This window comes from Aricia agestis, chromosome 2 (genome assembly GCF_905147365.1).
Source record: "Aricia agestis chromosome 2, ilAriAges1.1, whole genome shotgun sequence".
NCBI lineage: Eukaryota > Metazoa > Arthropoda > Insecta > Lepidoptera > Lycaenidae > Aricia > Aricia agestis.
The window spans coordinates 16,231,404-16,252,109 of record NC_056407.1 but is presented as its reverse complement, the minus strand read 5'-3'; the positions used below and the strand labels follow the sequence as shown (position 1 = coordinate 16,252,109).

Genomic DNA, 20,706 nt, shown 5'->3' with positions numbered 1-20,706 from the left:
AGAAAGAAAGAAACAAACAAACAAACTCTTCCGCTTTATAATATTAGTAAGCATAATAAGTATAGATAAAGAGGTAAAGTTTTATTTGTTTGTAGGAGGTAATCACTGAAACTACTGATCCGATTGCAAAATTTTTAATACCGATAGAAAGCTGGTGTGTTCTTGAGTGATATAGGCTATATTTTATGAATAAAAGTAATTTTTTTTTTTTCCTGAAATTATGTCTTTCTCAGAATTCCACGTGGGTGAAAGCTAGTTCACTATAAAGATGGTGTACTGTAAATGAGTTACTCTGTGCTTGAACCTCGCCGCGCCACAGAATACAGCCCAACAGTAGGTCAGCGGGCAACCGACTTTAAAAAGTGAGTAAGAATAATATTTTCGAAGGTCGGCGGTTCAGGCGTGTGTCCCACGGCGCGGGAGAAACTCACTTTCTCGTTTTTAATATTTTACCCAACAATAAATAATAGGAAGGAATTTGTCGCACACGTTCCGCGTACATTTTTCGAATACTGTAAAGTTGCTTATCAGCCCGATCGGCTTAAGAAAATATGTAAGTAAGTAAGTAAATCTTTATTTCCATGAAATTGGTTACAATGTTCATATTATTATTATTTTTTGTTGTTTACAATTTCTGCCTCCAGGGCGTGGCAATATTTTTAAATGTATGTATGTGTGTAAAATGTATGTATGTAAAAAGAAAAGTCAATTGAACGTTCATTTTAATATAATATTATGCAAGAATACGACGCCCAAAACTTTAAGATCGCTCACAAAAATGAAAGAAAAAGGCGAAGTGTTAAATTTTGAGGTTTTTACAAGACAACCGGGACAACTTCGTATCACTTTCCTCCTAATATAAACCTTCCCTGGATTTCCACGAACATTCAAGACTAAAATTAGCCAAATCAGTTCATCCGTTCTCAAGTTTGAGCAAGCCAAGAGTGAGCGGGTTGATTGCCTTTATCATCATCATAATATTAATATGCGAACGAAAAACTTTGTAACCCTTTTTACGAAAAATGGGGAAACGTTGGTGCATGAAATTTTGCACAGTTATAGTTTATATGGTGAAGGAGTGCATTGAACTAATATTATTTTAAAATTATGCTTTTATCGTACATTTTTTTAACAAATAAAACATTACACACACTACAACACACATACATGAGAAATGACAGATTTTTGTGTGACAAGCCTATACATACGAATTATACTCTTTTATTTATGGTTGAAGTCTGTTGACAACAAGTTGACAAATTGAAAATGGATTATAGTTTTTTTTATTGAATCTTAGATACTATTAGACAATGCTTACACGGCCAGTCTGAGATCAGCTAAGTCCCGGAGACAAGAGTTGAAAAAAATATGATAAAGTCAATATTTTTTACAAGAAGGTAGTAGTCCTAATGTCGTTGAAACTAAGGTCGAATTTGGACCATTGGGCGATCTCTAGTTATGCTAATTAGTAAAGTATAGTTTAGACCAGAGGGCCTAGACAAGCGACAATTAGCGATTGTCGTAAACGCCAACGCCAACGCCACAAAATGTATGGCATTTGACGTTAGTATTCGCTAGCAAAGCGATGACTTATGTCAAATCGCATACATTTTGTTAGCGTTTGCGATAGTCGCTTGCCACTTGTCTACTAGGGCAGACCTATTTAATTACTAAGAAATAGAGGAAAATGGCAGAGGCTATCAAATAGATATTTAAATATTATAGCAACAATTTAAAGCGTATTTATGTAGCCAGTAGCCACGGATGTGAGAGACTGGTCCAGCGTGGGTCCACTCCCCACCCACACTACTAGTTATAGTCGCTGTTTCATTTGTGATTAATAACAATTTATGAGTTTATTATAAAACTATCTGTTGCCCGCAACTTCGTCCGCGTGAATGTATGTTATTAAAATCGAGATTTAGAAAATTGAACACCCATCTACGACTATTTTGGGTGCTGGACCCTATTACTAAGGCCGGTATAAATAGTCAGTACTCAAGATGCATCTCGGTCTCAAGACACGGTTCAGGCTCCGTGATTGGTTGGTTGTCAAAATTTGGACCAATTACAGAGCCGAACCGCGTCTTGAGACCGGGTCGCATCTTAAGTACTGACTATTTATACCGGCCTAAGACTCCGTTGTCTAACTCCAGGCTGTATCTCAAGAACCGTTATAGCTAGAGTTCTGAAATCTTTACAGATTGTGTATATCTATTGCCGCTATACAGCCTGGAGTTAGACAACGGAGTCTCAGTTATAGGGTCCCGCACCCAAAATAGTCGTAGATGGGTGTTCAATTTTCTAAATCTCGATTTTAATAACATACATTCACGCGGACGAAGTTGCGGGCAACAGATAGCATCAGTCGAGCACATAGGTAGAAATGGTAGAATATGTACGACCGAAAGCAGTATGTTTAAATAAACCTCTCATCATGTTCTCTGGGAGAGTTTTTTCTGCCAAGACGAAATAACAACAATACCTACAGTGTAAATCTGATGTATATCCCATTAATTTTTTTGGCCATTTTGCTCGATATCAATAATGACAACAGGCAGGCAGTTGAAATTTTCACAGAATTCTTAATTATATGTATACTTTAATTATTAATAATAAAATTTAAGGGGGGCTCCCATACAAAAACACAACTTTTGGCTAATTTTTTCTCTATAACGGTACGGAACCCTTCGTGCGCGAGCCCGACTCGCACTTGGCCTATTTTATTGTAAACATGGTATCAAATTCGGGCAATCTATACAACAAAAAAAGAATTTTGAAAATCTGACCACAAACAGCAAAGTAAATATTAACTCCTCCTTTTTTTAAAGTCGGTTAAAAAAGTATCTAAGATGTTGACCAGGGATGTAAGGTATCATCATGCCAAATTTCATTGAAATCGGTCCAGCGGATTCAGAGATCAGCCTGTACAAACAGACAAACAGACAGAGAAACAAAAATTTCAAAAACAGTTAAAATGTGTTCTACTACTCTTATTACATGCCCCTGACTCGTTTTTTTTAGCTTTTATTTAACTTGCTCTGTATGTATGTAAGTATGTATGTTCGGGTGAAATTTTAGAACTCAATTTTGAATTAGATATATTTAACCGATTGAGCTGATATTTTGCATGCACGTTTAGTTTGGATGACAAAACACGATATTGTATTTGACATCACTCTAAATCCAATATGGCCGACCATCCAAGATGGCGAAATAGTTATTTTCTATGCAGTCTCAGTCAATGGGCTTTTTGAGAGTAAGTCGAAAACGAATGCAATGTCATTCTACATCCAATATGGCGGCTCATCTAAGATAGGAAGTATTTAAATAAAAGCTTTTTTTCAAAAAGTTTTTTGCTTATAATTTATTTCAAGTTTATTTTCAATATACAAAAATTTTACCTCTACGATTTTATTATAAGTATAGACTACTGCAAAAATAAGCTTAGTTCTTATTTCGAACTCTATTAAGAGATCTATGGAGGTACACCCAAAGTGCGACCACTAATAATACCTTTTTAAAATTAATCTAAAAATAATCATAATATTAATACGCGAACGAAAAACTTTGTAACCCTTTTTACGAAAAATGGAGAAACGTTGGTGCATGAAATTTTGCACAGTTATAGTTTATAAATGGTGAAGGAGTGCATCGAGCTAATATTATTTTGAAATTATGCTTTTATCTATCTACAATAGTACTACTATAATATACTATCTTTTAGCTATCAATCAACAAACTACCATTTCCTATGCAACTTCATACGCATTTAACGTTGGTATGAAGCTTTGTGCGAATACCAATTCGTAGTCATTTTGCAAATTGTAGTGTCGAAAAAATCAGAATCGGTATTCACTGTACAGACAGGCTGCTTTTCCACCAGAGATGTGTTCTGAGGAATGTGTTTTTGAGAGCCAATAGAATCGCTTCATTGACGTGAGCTTGCCATGAGGTCGCTCAGCGCGGCGAATATGCTATTGGATCTTGAAAACACGTTCCTCGCAACACATCTCTGGTGGAAACGCAGCCTTTGGCTGAATTTATATGCGTCCGCGCGAACGAGCTGTTTGGCCACTACACGAAAAGGTCACAAGTATTAAATTAAGGAATTAAAAAAACCCCCACCAAACAACTTTAAAAAATTATGAAATAATATTTACTGACTTTAACTTTAAATAATTCCTAAGTGTAAAGTAATATTTTAGTCCATAATTGTTGTCATGGTGTGTCGGAGGAATTTGTGGGTATGTAATGATTTATTTTAAGGGGGCGACTAACCCAAAATTTTCGATCTAATAATTCATTTTTACACTTGAAAATAAGCCCCGAATTGTGAATTGTTTCATTTTCTAAAATTAGATACTACATTATATTTCCAAGAATTCGATCTGAGCAAAAACATGATATCTTAAAATTTTCTCGATAAAAAAAATCACAAAGATGCATCTAATTTTCACGAATTTTTCATTTATTGCCATACCTAACCGTGCATTGAACTAAGTTAATATTTTAACACATTGTATAAAATTCTGTCATTGAGAGATCGACCTAGTGGATTTTAATAATTATATTGTATATTTATCAAGCTATTGAGAAAAAACTAATTTGGCGATGAATCCGCGTCGTCTTTTTTCACCTGGCATATTAAAGACGGGCGTGAGTGTGAAGAGAGAAGAACGATGTTTGATTTTTTGGGTTAGTCGCCCTCTTAATAGCGGCGCGGTCGCGTTGTCATTACACACAATTGCTTATGATCTCGGGGTGTAGCCGCCAATCCGCGCGTTCCCGCGGACGCATATTAATCGAGCACCGATATCGCGTTGGTGGTCTGCATCTATGAACAATCACTGCATGACATTGATTTATTTCTCACTGAGAAGGAAAATGCGGCAAAATGATCTGCGTGATCCAACATATTATGGAACTTTATATTATTAATATAAAGTTCCGAAATCATGACATTAGAGGTATAATGGTGTAGCAAAATTTTTATTTTCGTATAGGCGATTCTTGACGTTGCGCGCCGGGGCGCTTGCCTATACAAATCACAAAATATCACTCTTTCAGAACTGCTACTTTCACAGTGAACTCTATATAAAGGAACATAATATCATAACAGAATCACGCTAAGATGATGATTTGGAAAGACGTTAGTGTGAAGCGACGGAGACCTTGACGAGCCTTATGATGTGCTGGTTGCGGTTGGACGGCGCGGCGCGGCCGGAAAACTTGCGGAAATTGAGCTTAAACTTGTATGGGTAGTACTCGAGGTATAATTACTATGGTCATGATCCGTCATCGCCGAAACACAGGTGTCAGGCTAAGAGGGTCACGGTCGTTAAGCATACACGATGTGTCGGAGCTCGGAAGAAAGTGGTATGTATAAGGCTCCTTTCCCGAGCGTGGCTCAGTCGGTCCGTGGGCGCGCGCGCGTGTACATGCTTTCTCCAATATGGCGCCCAAACTCCTCCTCCTCCTCGTGCTGTGCGCCGGCGGCGTGCGAAGTGCCACCGTCTGGGAGACCTCGTACGAGTACGTGATGAACGTGGGCAAGACGATCGCGCCGAGCCTGCTGTCCATAGTGCAGTGCCTGGGCGAGGAGCAGCCCTGGGCCTGCGCCCGGGACCGCGCCGGCGGCCTGCTCGACTCCTGGACGGCCGCGGTGGACTCCCAGCGCCGGGCGTGGCGAGGTAACTTAGTTTCGTGAGGAGAAATCGAGATTAAGGATTGCTTTAAAATATATTTTCGGAAAACTAGGGAAGAAATTATAATATCATCAACATCCTAAGAAACTTCATTTGTGCAGTATACCACAGGAGTATGTCAGAAATAGCCCGTAAAAATATGCTGTGACCTTTACCGGAACTCGAACTTAAATGTCATCCCAGTCGGTACATCAGTGTTAACACAAAGAAATAGACAGACAAACAAAAAGCCAATAAGCTTTCTCATTCAAAAAATTAGTATAATAGATGTTTGTAGAATAATAGAGGCAGATTTTTAATTTTTGTTCATGGTCACTTTTACTTTGATCACAATATCATGACTCACGATCTGCAGATAAAATTAGAGATATAAAAAGATAGTAAATAATATATTCCGCGTGTTGCGCCTCGCGTGCTGCGAGTCATCATCTTTGGGAAAACTGCTAATGAGTTAATCTTTATGGTCCGATTATTATAAAGACAGGATGTAAACATAATACAAATGCAACTTTTACATTTTCTTATAGAAATAACGTAAATTCCATTTTACTGCGGAAAATCGTCTTAAAAAGGTTTATAAGGTCCATTAATAATAATGTGCTCTGAGTCTAATTGTAAGCAATGGATATATTATTATAATTATTATCCGTCGGTAGTAGATACAATCATTCAATGTACAAATTGATCAACAGCGATCTCGTCTAGGCAGTCCTGTAGGTCACAGAGAGCGGGTTAACTCGCGCAGGTACAACAGGCCTGTATTTTTGATCAAAGGGTAGAAACTTGAAAAATAAGTCACGAGTAATTGTAATAATTGTGACTTATTTCTCAAGTTTTCACTCCACTCCTTTCCTAACGATTCAAGAAACCAATTTATCCACAATTAACTTTCCAAATCGTATTAACTTAAATGATATTCTCAATCGATCAGTGGTAGATGAATGCGGCCCAGCGGGTTCCGCTGTCGTATAGATTTCTACGGTCCACATATCGAACCAGTCAGTCGGCGCAGGCGCAGGCGCAGTCGTTACCGGCAATTAATACTACATGATGCACCTGATACAGATGTGTGATGTGTGATGCTACACTAAGTCATTGAACCTATTGCATCTTTACGTACTTTGTTTTAGTGTGTCAGCCATTAAATTCATAAGCTAGTTAAATGCTTCTCGCGATATGGTTCGCGAAAAGTCCCAGGAATAACAACCCTAATATATACATTATGTTTTGCTGTAGTCTTATTTACAACTAAGCATTGAATAAATAAAACAAGTTTGGTTTGACAATATACAGTCCCAAAGAAAAAGTTTACGCACACAAACTATACGCACATATAAAAGAGTTCAACGCGTTCCCGAGCTATTTCAATAAATTGTCACACTTATCGAGGCTTGAATAAATTATTACTACCTGAATTATAGAAAGTAAATGTTCCGAATCTCGAGTGTTGTCCTTATTTTTGGTGGGCGGAAGTGTGTGACTTGCCCGTATCCGGCATCCGGCGTGCAGGAGAAATTTCCGGTGCGCGGGCGCGGCGCGGGCGGCCAGGTTTTTGTGTCAGACTTCAAGCGATGCGGTCATGTTTAACATATTAACGGTTATGGTTATTGGTTAGCGCCTTATCTATCCATAATAAGAATAAAATTAATTAAAAAAATATACGTATGACGTCTCTTTCGTGCAATTTTATTAATATTACATATTTTAATACGTAATATTGATAAAAATTGCGAATTAAAATAAATAATTAACTTGTTGCATTTGTCGATTTAGAAAAAAAGATACATAGATAGAGTTTATAATATAATCTTGTAAATCATAGAATTTATATTAAAAAGAAATGCCTACTTGTAGCAATACTTCAAGAACTTGCAGTTAATTAACATAAAACTGTCTGAAACAGATGAATCTTCATCAAATTCAAAGGTTTATAAAATTGACGAAGGGCCAAAAATGATCCAAGATGATAGCACATAAAAGTGATGCTACTAAAAGCACAGTAATTCAAAGCGCTGTAACATTACCCCCACGTCGTGCTCAGTCACAAATACAAACACTAGACGGGGTCAGGTCAAAGAAATGTGATATTAGAGGCACTACACACCGACGACGCGGCGCGTGGTCGCCGCCGACCGCACGGTAGCGCACTAGATCAGTTGTTATTGTATCTTATCTTATATCTTTAAACGAGCAATTCTTTTATATATATAATTAGAATCTTGGTATCGGCTCCAACGATTTTCATGAAATTTAGTATATAGGTGGTTTCGGGGGCGATAAATCGATCTAGCTAGGAATCATTTTTAGAAAATGTTATTTTATTCATGCTTTATCGAATACCGATCAAAGCTCGGTCAAATAGCTAGTTATGATTATGCTAGATGACGCCCGTAACTCTGATGCGCCAAAACTCGTTTATCGCGCGAGAACCGTGTATTTTGCCGGGATAAAAAGTATCCTATGTCCTATCCCGGGACTCAAATTATCTCCATACCAAATTTCAACAAAATCAGTTTAGCGGCTTAGGCGTAAAGTACCTATTCATATTCTTATTCATATAGACAGACAGACAAACTTTCGCATATACTAGCTGTTGCCCGCGACATCGTCGGCATCAATGTATGGTTTTATGAACGCTATTAAGAATATTATTTTGCTGTGTATTGTGATGTTATTTTAAATCTGCGAGATCTCCTAAGGTATTCATTTAAATCGAAAGACGTAAGGGGCAATTTTGTTTTAATTGAAATACTTGTGATGAATAACGTATTTCTTATAATTTTACGAGTCGAGTGCTCGATGCACGAGGAGTTTCATAAAAGCGGTAAAAATATCATGTTCGTTTTATTACCTCTACATAAAAAAAATATTTAATCCAGATTGGCCAGCAATAACTTTCCCCCATTAAAAGAATTAGATAAAACTAGAGATCGCCCAATGGTCGAAATTGGACCTTAGTTTCAACGGACATTAGGACTACTACGCTTAATTAAAAAAAAATTGACTTTATCATATTTTTTTTCAACTCTCGTCTGGACTCCGCCGATCTCAGAGCCGTGTAAGCATTGTCAACTTGTTGTCATCAGACTTCAACCATAAATAAAAGAGTATAATTCGTATGAATACGTTTGTCACTAAAAAATTGTTGTGTGTGTAATGTTTTATTTGTTAAAAAAATGTATGATAAAAGCATAATTCCAAAATAATATTAGCTCGATGCACTCCTTCACCATATAAACTATAACTGTGCAAAATTTCATCCACCTACGTTTCCGCATCTTTCGTCAAAAGAGAAACAAAGTTTTTCGCTTGCGTATTAATATATAGATATATTATATTATAAAGAAACATTCCGCATCTGAAGAGAGTAATGTTTGTAGCGATGGTGTCGGCTTTATTAATGGGTGAAATTATGTGGTTGTCATGGTAACGGCGGCCGGGTGCCTCCTGCTTAGTTATTGTCGTCTGATACCCGATCATAATCAACAAGGAGAAAGCTGCGCGATGCCGCTGGAATACGAATACACGACTGCGGATTGTACAGATTAATATAAAAGAGCTAGCCCTTGGGTCACATCCTGTATCCTCTTTTCATTATCACATATGAAGTATCTAGTACATAATCTATAATATAAAAATGAGTCGCTGAATGTGTTGCTAAGCGCAAAACTCGAGAACGGTTGGACCGATTTAGCTAATTATTTTTTTTAAATATTCCTTGAAGTACGAGGATGGTTCTTACGGAGAGAAAAGTTCTAAAAAAAATTAAATTTCCTGAAAAAGTCTAAAAACAAAACTTTTCTATACTCCCGTAGAAAAGATTTGTGATAATACTTAAAAATCAATTTGAACTTTAATACCATACGATAAAGTTTGTGTTAGTGGAGAGGTTCCGGGAAGGCAAAACAATTGAGTGACGTTAGTATCGTATAAATATTAATGTCAATATATATATAAATAAATTATACCTAAGCTTAATAATTTAAATAATTTACTTTACTTAATAAATAATTTATTAGCTTTTATTATAATGCAAATTGTATAATATATTCAGGTTATAACTTAATAGTTAGAATTTTAAGGGGTTTATTTTCTTCTTTTTAGACTATTGAAATAAAAGCTTTTTTTTCAAAAAGTTTTTTGCTTATAATTTATTTTTTGTTTTTTAATTAAATCTCTGACTAGATTTCTTAGGTCTGCTTGATTGTAGTTTGTTTTGTTTCAAGAATTTGTTAAAATCTGATTTGGTAACTTAATTTATTGTATAATACAAAGCATATTTTTTCGCAGTGAAAAGTACGGTTCCCATGCGATAAACGAAATTAGGCGCAACGGTGTTGCGGCGTATTGTTGCCAAGCCCCTCCAAAACGGCTGGACCTATTTAAAAAAAATTGTGTGTGTGTCGGTCGCAGGACAGAGAATCGGTTAACTGATATTTTTACCCAAAATAATGTATATCGCCAACCAACGTTTTCTAGGTCAGCCAGTATCAATATATCTTTATTTTAATACGTGATCAAAAACCTTTGGACCCCTTTTGACCAAAAATGCGGTAACGTAGGTGCATGAAATTTCGCACAGTTATAGTTTATATGGAGAAGGAGTGCATCGAGCCAATATTGTTTTAAAATTATGCTTTTATCATACCTTATTTAAATAAATAAAAAACATTACGCACACTACAATGTGCACGCTACTATATTTTGAATGACAAGCCTTAGATACACACGAATTACCTATGTACTGTTTTATTTAGGGTTGTAGTCTGTTGTCAAATTAAAAATGGATTGTTGTTTTTTTTATTAAATCTGAAATAGTCAATACTTTAAACGGGGAGCCAAAAGAAGAAGAAGAAAGTCAATATTTTGACAATAGAATATTAATATAGCCAAAATATAGCATTGAAACTTATAATTAAGTAAATAAATTTAAGATTGAATTTCGACCATTGGGCGATCTCAAGTTATAACTATGATCAAATACTTAAATACTCAATAAGTAATGAGGAAAGCAAACATTTGAATCAATAACATCTTTATGTTTTTAAGTCATCAGTTTTTAATGCCTATTGACGATCTCACTCAAAAGAAGACTATATTTTTTTTTTATCTACGGTTGATAGATTGATACACCATTCTGAGAACAGCATTTTATATCTTGTTAATTTGTTATAATATAATACTTTTCACAGCGTAAGCTATGCATATTGATTGCCGGTGATCAGGCTTAGTAAAGTCAGTAAATCTTTTAAAGGTCAATTTACAATAAATTTATACATTCATAAATTTTAAATAATCGGCCAAGTGCGAGTCGGACTTGTCTTATTTTCGCTCTATAACGGTACGGAACCCTTCGTTTCCGTACCGTTATAGAGCGAAAATAAGGAAAAAAATGTGTTTTTGTATGGGAGCCTCCCTTAATTATTTGTTTTATTTTTTTTCAAAAATCAAAATCAAAAATATTTATTTCCAAATAGGTTAACAAAGTAAACTCTTTTAGAACGTCGTGTCTACATGAGGTCTACCATCGGTTTGAATTTTATTATTTAATATTAAATAACACATAAAATTGAGGATTTTGTGAAAATTGTCTATATGTTGCCATTATGGATTACGTGCCAAAAAGACCAAAAAAATAACGTTTGTTGTATGGGAGCCCCCCTTAAATATATTTTTTTTTGTTTTTAGTATTTGTTGTTATAGCGGCACCAGAAATACATAATCTGTGAAAATTTCCGAAGTCTAGCTATAGCGGTTCTTGAGTTACAGCCTGGAGACAGACAGACAGACGGACAGACAGACGAACAGACAACGAAGTCTTAGTAATAGGGTCCCGTTTTAACCCTTTGGGTGCGGAACCCTAAAAGTATTCAAAGAACGTTTGCGTACCAAAACCTACTATAAGGTCAATGATTTTATCAACGATTAGATGACCGGTGAACTTCGTATCACTTCCCTCCTGATAATATTAATAACCTTCCCAGAGGGCCTAGCCAAGCGGCAAGCGATTATCGTAAACGCCAACGCCAACACCCCAAAATGTATGGAATTTGACATTAGTACCTATTCGCTAGCGAAGCGATGGCTTAAGTCAAATAAAAAAAATCGCATACATTTTGTTGGCGTTTACGATTATCGCTTGCCACTAGCTGAGCTTCCACGATTAATAATTATTTCGAGAGTAAAATTAGCGAAATCGGTTTAGCCATTCTCGAGTTTTATTGAGAGTATGTATAACTGTTTATGGTAGTAATGATGATGATGAATGTAATAAGCATAGTAGTAGTTCTTAAACTTCTTAAAATGACGCCGAAACTCCCAAACTTGTATCTATTAAGAGTCAGAAGTTCTCTCAGCACCTTCCGAACCATCGTATACCTCGGTGCAAAATCTAACTTGTTGGTAACATAATAATATGCTCAGAATACTTTACACTAAATTGAAGCTACCACATGTTTCCATATAAATAAGGACTAGTAGGATGTATTTGTTATTGTAATAAAATTATCCCATCAAAAACATCCTGTAAAAAACCAAGTCTCAGTTTTTATACCGTAAAAATTTATGAGATCCATGCAATACCATGTCGGTTAATTTATTCAGTCCCTACCTAGGGGACCTTCTGTCTCAATAAGTTATTACGTAAGTTATTATCATATCAATATGAAAAATCTTTTACGTTTTAAATAAATAGATCGACTTGGACATCGCATGAAAACACAATGTATCTTACAATTTATACATAATTATTATATTATTAGATTGTTTAGTCTATTGCGCTCCATGCGATAGATGCAGGCCCGTAGTGCCGTGTGATACTGTATAGTGTTATACTAAGCAATCTAATCATGCGAGGTCCCGGCCGTGAGGACGCGGAAGTCGTAGAAAAGTACCCGCATCTCACGGCTGGAAGGAGGGCATGGGGGGGTTTTAGTGGGTAAACCTTGTGTAGGGAGTCCCACATACCCCCGCCCCTTGCCCGGGGGGGGGGGCGGGGGATACGTAACATATTTCCCCTCCTCAAAAAAAAAAAAAAGGTAGGGACTGAATAAATTAACCGACTTGGTATTGCATGGATCTCATAAATTTTTACGGTATAAAAACTGAGTTGCGAGACTTGGTTTTTTACAGGATGTTTTTGATGAGATAATTTTATTACAATAACAAGTAGACAACAAATAGGTTTAATGGATAACCTGCGTAGTTGACTCACTGCAGAGTTCAGACTGCAGCCATGTTGAGTAATGGCTTGTTTACAACTAACTCGCGAGTTCATCTGCCTCGTAACAGGGGTCTCCAATTATGCGCCGATTGTTAAGTGTAAAATATAAATTAAGTATTATATAAAGTGTATTTATTTTAAAATGAACCTCTCACTCGCCATGATTATTTATAATGTTAGAGTTGTTAGGGGCTTTCATTTTGCACGACCGTTTTTATTTAAATTTGAAACTTCTAAAAATATGATTGTGAACCCGTACGACGCGGCTATCAATATTATATACAATATACATAATTATTATATTAATACGCGAGCAAAAAAAACTTTGGATTCCTTTTGACGAAAAATACGGAAACGTAGGTGATTGAATTTGGCACAGTTATAGTTTTAAATATGCTGAACGAGTGCATCGAGCTTATTATGAATAAAACATTACACACACTACAACACACACACTAAGAGATTTTGATTGACAAGCATTTTGACAAGCCTATACACTCGAATGCTCTTTTATTTATAGTTGGTCAGTTGTCAAATTGAAAAAATATCATAAAAATATTCCAGTCTGTCATCATTTGACTTTATTAATCTGAGACTGTCGCAGGAATTATATTGTCTAAAAATATCAAAGTAAATTTTTTGACAATAGAATATCAATAATAGAAAAGCGTTAAAATTTGAAACTTATAATTTAACTAGATGTCCCGCGCGGCTTCGCCCGCGTAAATTAGGAATTTTACAGAAACCGTACATTTTCCCATAAAAAATATTTCCCCCGTTTTTCCCACATTTTCCTGAGTTTCTTCGCCGTATTAGTCTTAGCGTGATAATATAATATAGCCTATAGTCTTACTCGATAAATCATCTATCTAACACTGAGATAAGTTTTTAAATCGGACCTGTAGTTCCTGAGATTGACGCGTTCAAGCAAACATACTCTTCAGGTTTATAATATTGGGTAGGTATAGATTTTATTTAATTATCGCTTGACAAACTCGAGTCTCGATCTAAAAGACTACGAAATGGTATAATATGGTAGTGATGATGATGATGATGATGATGAATGTAATTTGCATAGTAGCATATGCTTTCCGTTCTTAAAACAACGCCGAAACTCCCAAACTTGTATCTATAAAGAATCAGGAGTTCTCTCAGCACCTTCCGAACCACGTTATACCAGGTATATCTCGATGCAAAATCTTACTTGTTGGTAGCATATTATGCTTAGAATACTTCTCACGAAACCGAAGATAAAACTCGGATTTGCTGTGAACGTTGTTGGTGAATTGCAATTTGGTGCTATAAACGCGTTTAAAAACGTTTAGAACCGATTTAGTGTAGGTACACTAAACGCGTCCTATTTCTTAGGTGAAATTGCACCTAAATAAAATGACTTGAAATAATTTATGCTCTTGTTTTAATGAAGTTTTACTTCGATTTTTAAACTGAGCTCTCATTGAACAATGAACGCGTTTATATGGCGACGTAAATCTCGTTTTATTTCAAATAGATTTCACGTTCTTCTTTTAATCGCGATTAATAAATCTACGTTTACTTTACGTCACACGATGATTTTTATATGTTTTTATCATCTTGGAGCCTTGTCGCGTTGTTTTAGTAACAAAATAGCAAAAACGATAAATAAGTTCCCCAAACGCATCTGTGAAAACTGTCATCTTAACAAGTTTTTCGTCTATGTTTTTCGATCTGTCATGACACTACATTGACAGGACTTATGTGTGTTTTATGATGTTAAAACTCGAATAATGGGCGTTCAGAAGATAAAAATCGGATTTGCTATGAACGAGTTTAGGTTATGTTGGTCAAATGCAATTGAGTGTTACAAACGTGTTTATATGTTTAGAACCGATTTAGTGTGCGCTAAGCGCATTTAATTTCTCTGGTGAAATTGCTCCTACTTGGAATTCTATAAAAACGGAATATACTTTGTACAAAAAAAATCTGGGGAACATATTAGAGTCTAAGATTAAGTAGATAATAATTTTATTTTAATAAATGACGCAAAAAAGTAAAAAATTCAATGCGGTACTTTTTCTTTACTTTAATAAGTTGTAATTTATGTCAAAAAATCAATAAATTTCAGTAAATAATCGTAATTTTAAATGTTTTACCAAGTTTCGGTTTCGGCCGAAACTGAGAGTAAGGCCGCAAGTTCGGTTTCGGTTTTGGTTTCGGCTGAAAAACCAGTTTCGGTCGGACACTAATGCATAGATAAAGTACTGAGTAGTGACTAATTGAAAATGGTATAAAACAATCTAAAGAATCGAAATATATAATAAATAATTAGGAATGGTACCACATATTCTTATAGAAACTTTTAAAAGCAAGCGATAGCGCGATGTAAATGACTCTTAGCGCCATCTGTTTTGAATTTTTGGAACTAACTTAATTTGAACAAATTTACGCATTTTCACCCCCTTACAACCCCTTTTTCCAGTTAAAAAGTAGCCTATGTCCTTTCTCAGGCTTTAGACTATATGTGTCGAAATTTCATTACAATCGGTTTAGTAGTTTTGGCGTGAAAGCGAGACAGACAGACAGACAGAGATACTTTCGCATTTATAATATTAGTATAGATTAGTATTAGCTACCACTTGTAAATGCGAGAGCGGCCTCTGACCTCTCAACTCTGGTAACATTAAAAAAAGGCAAGAAATGGCCTGAACGTGGAGCATGATATGATACGCTTTAAGTGTAACTGAAGTCTGAACCTAATTATATTAAAAACCTTGCAAATGTACTATAAAAATTTATAAAATTGTTTTTAATTTTTTAAACCAGTTTCTCTTACGCCTGTTAGAGAAACTGATTTTATGGGGGTAACAGCTCTAAACAGGTTCGGAGCCACTGACCTAGAATATATATTTATCTAGATATAGATAGATTTTTAAAAGATTATCTAGACTATGACAGACTAACACAACAGCTCTTAAGTATAGGAGTTAGATTTCATAGCCTTCGGCACTGAGCCCTTATCTATGTGGGCTTTCTGTCACTTCAGATCTGGCAAATTACACCTTCTCGATAGTCGATACACAATAAGACCCAGCGGCGTTTTAAGATAAATCACTCAAATCTTGGGATCGTTGTCCATAAAATCTTAACTTTGACTACAAGTTACAACTGTTCTGTGTGTGTATTCAAATTTAAGAGTCGGTCTGTCCGTCTGTCTGTGTGTCGCCAGGCTGTAACTCAAGAACCGCTATAGCTAGACATCTGAAATTTTATATGATACTAATTTTTACACCCGCGACTTCGTCCGCGTCAACAAAATGTAAAATACATAGGTAAAACAATAAAGAAGTAAAAATATGTCCTCCTCCTTTTTGGAAGTCGGTTAAAAAATAGCCTAAGTTACTCCTTATTACATCAGCTATCTGCCAATAAAAGTCCCGTCAAAATCGGTCCAGCCATTTCGGAGATTAGCCGGAACAAACAGACAGACATACAGACAGACAAAAATTCTAAAAATTGTTATTTTGGTGTAAGTACCGTCTAAATGTTCATATGCATGTAGTAAAAAACGGTTATTTTAATATTACAAACAGACACTCCAATTTTATTTATAGGTATGTATAGATAAGAAGAAGATATCATTGGGTACCGCCGCAAAAGTTACTTCCCGCAATTTTTTAATCTGTAATATCTTCGAAAATATTCATTTAAATCATTATAATATGCTGTATAGGTCTACATTAAATCAACAATGTATTTAAGTTATTTAATTGGATAAGGATTAATGCTGTATATATGAAAACTGCTTCGAAAATTAGCCATTATTTGTCATAATAAAATTAAATTAAGAAATTTAAAAAAACCCCCGTCAAACGACTTTAAAAGGTAATGAAATAATATATTTTACTGACTTTAAGATTAAATAATTCCTAAGTGTAAAGTGATATTTTAGTCCATAATTGTTGTCACGGTGTGTCGGGGGACCGCCAAAATTGTCTTTTGCATTTTGTATCGCCATGTCACTGATTGCCTCGATTTGGTTCGCTAAAAACTGACCCTTTACTAACTATAATGTTATGTGAAATCAAACATCTACATTAGCGGTCCCCCGACACACCTTGACAACAATTATGGACCTAAACTTGAGGACTACGCTTACACAGGCAATCTATCTATATACTTATAATAAAATCGTAGAGGTAAAATTTTTGTACATTGAAAATAAACTTGAAAAAATGAGTCAGTCAGTCATATTAGAAGAGTAGAAGAATACATTTTAACTGTTTTTGAAATTTTTGTTTCTCTGTCTGTTTGTCTGTTTGTCTGTTTGTACAGGCTAATCTCTGAATCCGCTGGACTGATTTCAATGAAATTTGGCAAGATGATACCATTACATCCCTGGTCAACATCTTAGATACTTTTTTTTAACCGACTTTAAAAAAAGGAGGAGTTAATGTTTACTTTGATGTTTGTGGTCAGATTTTCAAAATTCTTTTTTTGTTGTATAGATTGCCCGAATTTGATACCATGTTTACAATAAAATCGGCCAAGTGCGAGTCGGACTCACGCACGAAGGGTTCCGTACCGTTATAGAGAAAAAATAGGCCAAAAGTTGTGTTTTTGTATGGGAGCCCCCCTTAAATTTTAATTATATTCCAATTTTATTATTAATTATCAAATAACACATATATTTAAGGATTCTGTGAAAATTTCAACTGCCTGCCTGTTGTAATTATTGGTATCGAGCAAAAAAGGCCAAAAAAATCATGTTTGTTGTATGGGAATACATTTGATTTAACTTAACCCTTAAATATTGATTTTATTTTGTTTTCAGTATTTGTTATTATAGCGGCAACAGATATACACAATATGTAAAAATTTCAGAACTCTAGCTATAACGGTTCTTAAGATACAGCCTGGAGATAGACAGAAGGACAGACAACGAAGTCTTATAGTAATAGGGTCCCGTTTTTACCCTTTGGGTACAGAACCCTAAAAACGGTGACTTGATAAGTAATGGAATTGAAGAAACTCCTCGGAATTTACAACGACAACCAAAGTGATTACCAATTCTAGCAAAGGTTGATCTTTAAAACTTTTCCTAATATTCGTAAACGCTTATCCAAACCCTGGATGGATATTGACCACTGCGTATCTCAATTCGTTACCAGCCATGGAAATTTTAAAGTCAAACTTTACGGATCTAAGTTACTAGCATCGGTCGAGCACATATGTAGAAATGGTAGAATATGTACGACCGAAGGCAGTATGTTTGAATCATGTTCTCTGGGAGAGTTTTTTCTGCCAAGACGAAAGAACTACAATGCTAGACAACCTACAGTGTAAATCTGATGTCGCATACTACGGTGATCGTGGACAGCAGGAAATTAATCCGTGCCTTCAAGCGTTTTTGTCATAATTATTATTGGCAACAGTCTAACACAACAAATTCCAATATTAATTTAGCTATACTTAGTACAGTTACAATTTTTATATTTATATTTTATTTTCGTGGTGCATTAAAAATTTCGTGTGTAATGTAGATCCAAATAAAATAGTCGTAGATGGGTGTTCAATTTTGTAAATCTCGATTTTAATAACATACATTCACGCGGACGAAGTTGCGGGCAACAGCTAGTATGTTATAAATTTCGTGGAATTAAACATAGAAAAACCAAAGTTTAAGAAAAAAAATTGTGTATTTTTTAATTAATGGCTTTTTGTGAAAAATCTAACACATTAAACTGGTTATTTTTTAATTTAATAAGATAGAGGAGGTTTTTATCTTTAATAAATTCTTTATTTCAATGCTCTAAGTCATCTAGTTTAGAAGTTATAACGATTGTCCTATGAAGTATAGGTCACATTAGTATGAAGCCAGAGATAAAATGGCTGCCATTTTACAACCGTGAGAGAGAGAAAAAATTTGAGGGTCAATTTGTCGATAAAATATGCCATAGATCATGACATTAAAGGATCGGACACCGGTGTCGGGACACATTGTATATCTTATATATAAAAATGGATTTTCAATTGTGATAGTAACGCTAAAACTCGAAGACGACTGAACGGATTGGGCTAATTTTAGTCTTAAAATATTCGTAGAAGTCCAGGGAAGGTTTTAAAGTGACACAAAGTTCACCGGGACAGCTAGTAAAAAATAAAAATGGATTTTTAATTGTGTTAGTAACGCTAAAACTCGAAAACGGCTGAACGGATTGGCCTAATTTTAGTCTTAAAATATTCGTAGAAGTCCAGGGAAGGCTTTAAAGTGACACGCAGTTCACCGGGGTGTTATATATAAAATTTTCGTGTCACAATGTTAGTCACCGTACTCCTCCGAAACGGCTTTTCTGATTTATACCAAATTTTATATGTGTGATGATTTGATAAATCGGATTATCGCGAAAATTCTAGGGACTTCGCGAAAACACGGATAATAATTAGACAATGGTGATTACATTTTTCAACCTTACTGACAAAAGGTCGTATTTTCGCGAAAACGCGAGTCGTCTTAGTAAGATTGCGAAACGAATCGTTAGTTATTATCGAAAAAATCACTGATTGGTCGGTTTAAGCGCCCACAAAAACATCTTCTCTGATTGGTTGAAGACTTGACGTTTTAAATGTCAATTCATTGTTTTTTTTGGGGTCGTTTTTGTAAGCGATCTAGCAGTTTTTTATATTTTTAATGTGTTTAAAATTGCAGTTATACTTGAAAAATAGTGCGAAAGGTTATCTAAAAGTGTGTCTGTAAATACAAAATGACTGATACAAGACGTGAAATTAGTGCTGAAAGTTCAACAGATCCAGAAACTAATTCTGAGCTTATGATTGAGATAAGAAAAAGGTTAAATAAAAAGTAAAGTTCCTATGAAGAGGCATAGTCATTTCTTACCCTTCAAACAGCTTAGGTATATTATTATGTGTAATTAATCTTATCTAATACAATTGGCGAATTACTGCCGAACATGAACAACTTAACGAGTCACGAGTCTCCATAGAGATATTATGGCCGGTTTTTTTATGGCCGGTATTATCCAGTAGCAATGCTGGCCCTAGACAAAGTATCTTTTGTTAAAAACGATGACGAAATTCGTTCTTCTTCTTCTTCTTTATTTATGGCGGCCTCAGTGAGTTGCCAATGTCAGAGTGGCTGTGTTGACTTTGCTCTATTATTGTAGGTCTGGTGAAACAACAAGGTATACCATACCTAAACGGAATCTAATTTAGTAGATTATCTGTTGAATAATCTAAAACAAACACAAACATATAAGGGTTAGAAAAACATCACAGTTTTATGTTGTTAGAACGGATATATGTACATAAAATTTCAATAAGTGGAGTATTTACATAACAAAGGATTGATTTGAAGTTTATAGGGCGGGGGATGTCGCTAGGAAGAAGGTCATAAAGAGAGGGATTATTTCTAGAGCAACAGAAAAAAATATGATCTAAGGTACCCTCGTCAAGGCCACATTCACACAGAGAGCTGTCCTTAACCCTAATCTTAGCTAGGAATACTGGTGAGCAGCAATGTCCAATCCTAATTCGACAAACGGTAGAACATACTGCTTTACTACTTCGAATGAACCTAAAAAACCAAGGCCTCACTGGAACGCTACTTTGTATGTCAAGACGAAATTCGTTATCAAAATGTATTTTGTTGTCGGTTTGACATAAGTCATCGCTAAATGACATTTCGCTTGCCAATCATTGCTCAATTTGTCAAATCCCATACATTTTTAATTTTGATAACGAATTTCGTCATCGTTTTTAACGAAAGGGACTTTGGCTACT

General features: G+C 35.3%; 1 protein-coding gene across 1 annotated transcript in view; it reads left to right on the top strand.

The window, feature by feature from the left end:
- Positions 1 to 5,455: 5,455 nt before the first annotated feature.
- LOC121738902 overlaps positions 5,456 to 20,706 on the top strand; it is a 34,342-nt gene continuing 19,091 nt past the window's right edge. Inside the window, exon 1 of the mRNA XM_042131175.1 lies at positions 5,456 to 5,693. Within this exon, the coding sequence (XP_041987109.1) occupies positions 5,456 to 5,693 (238 nt within the window). The remainder of the gene's footprint in view (positions 5,694 to 20,706) is intronic.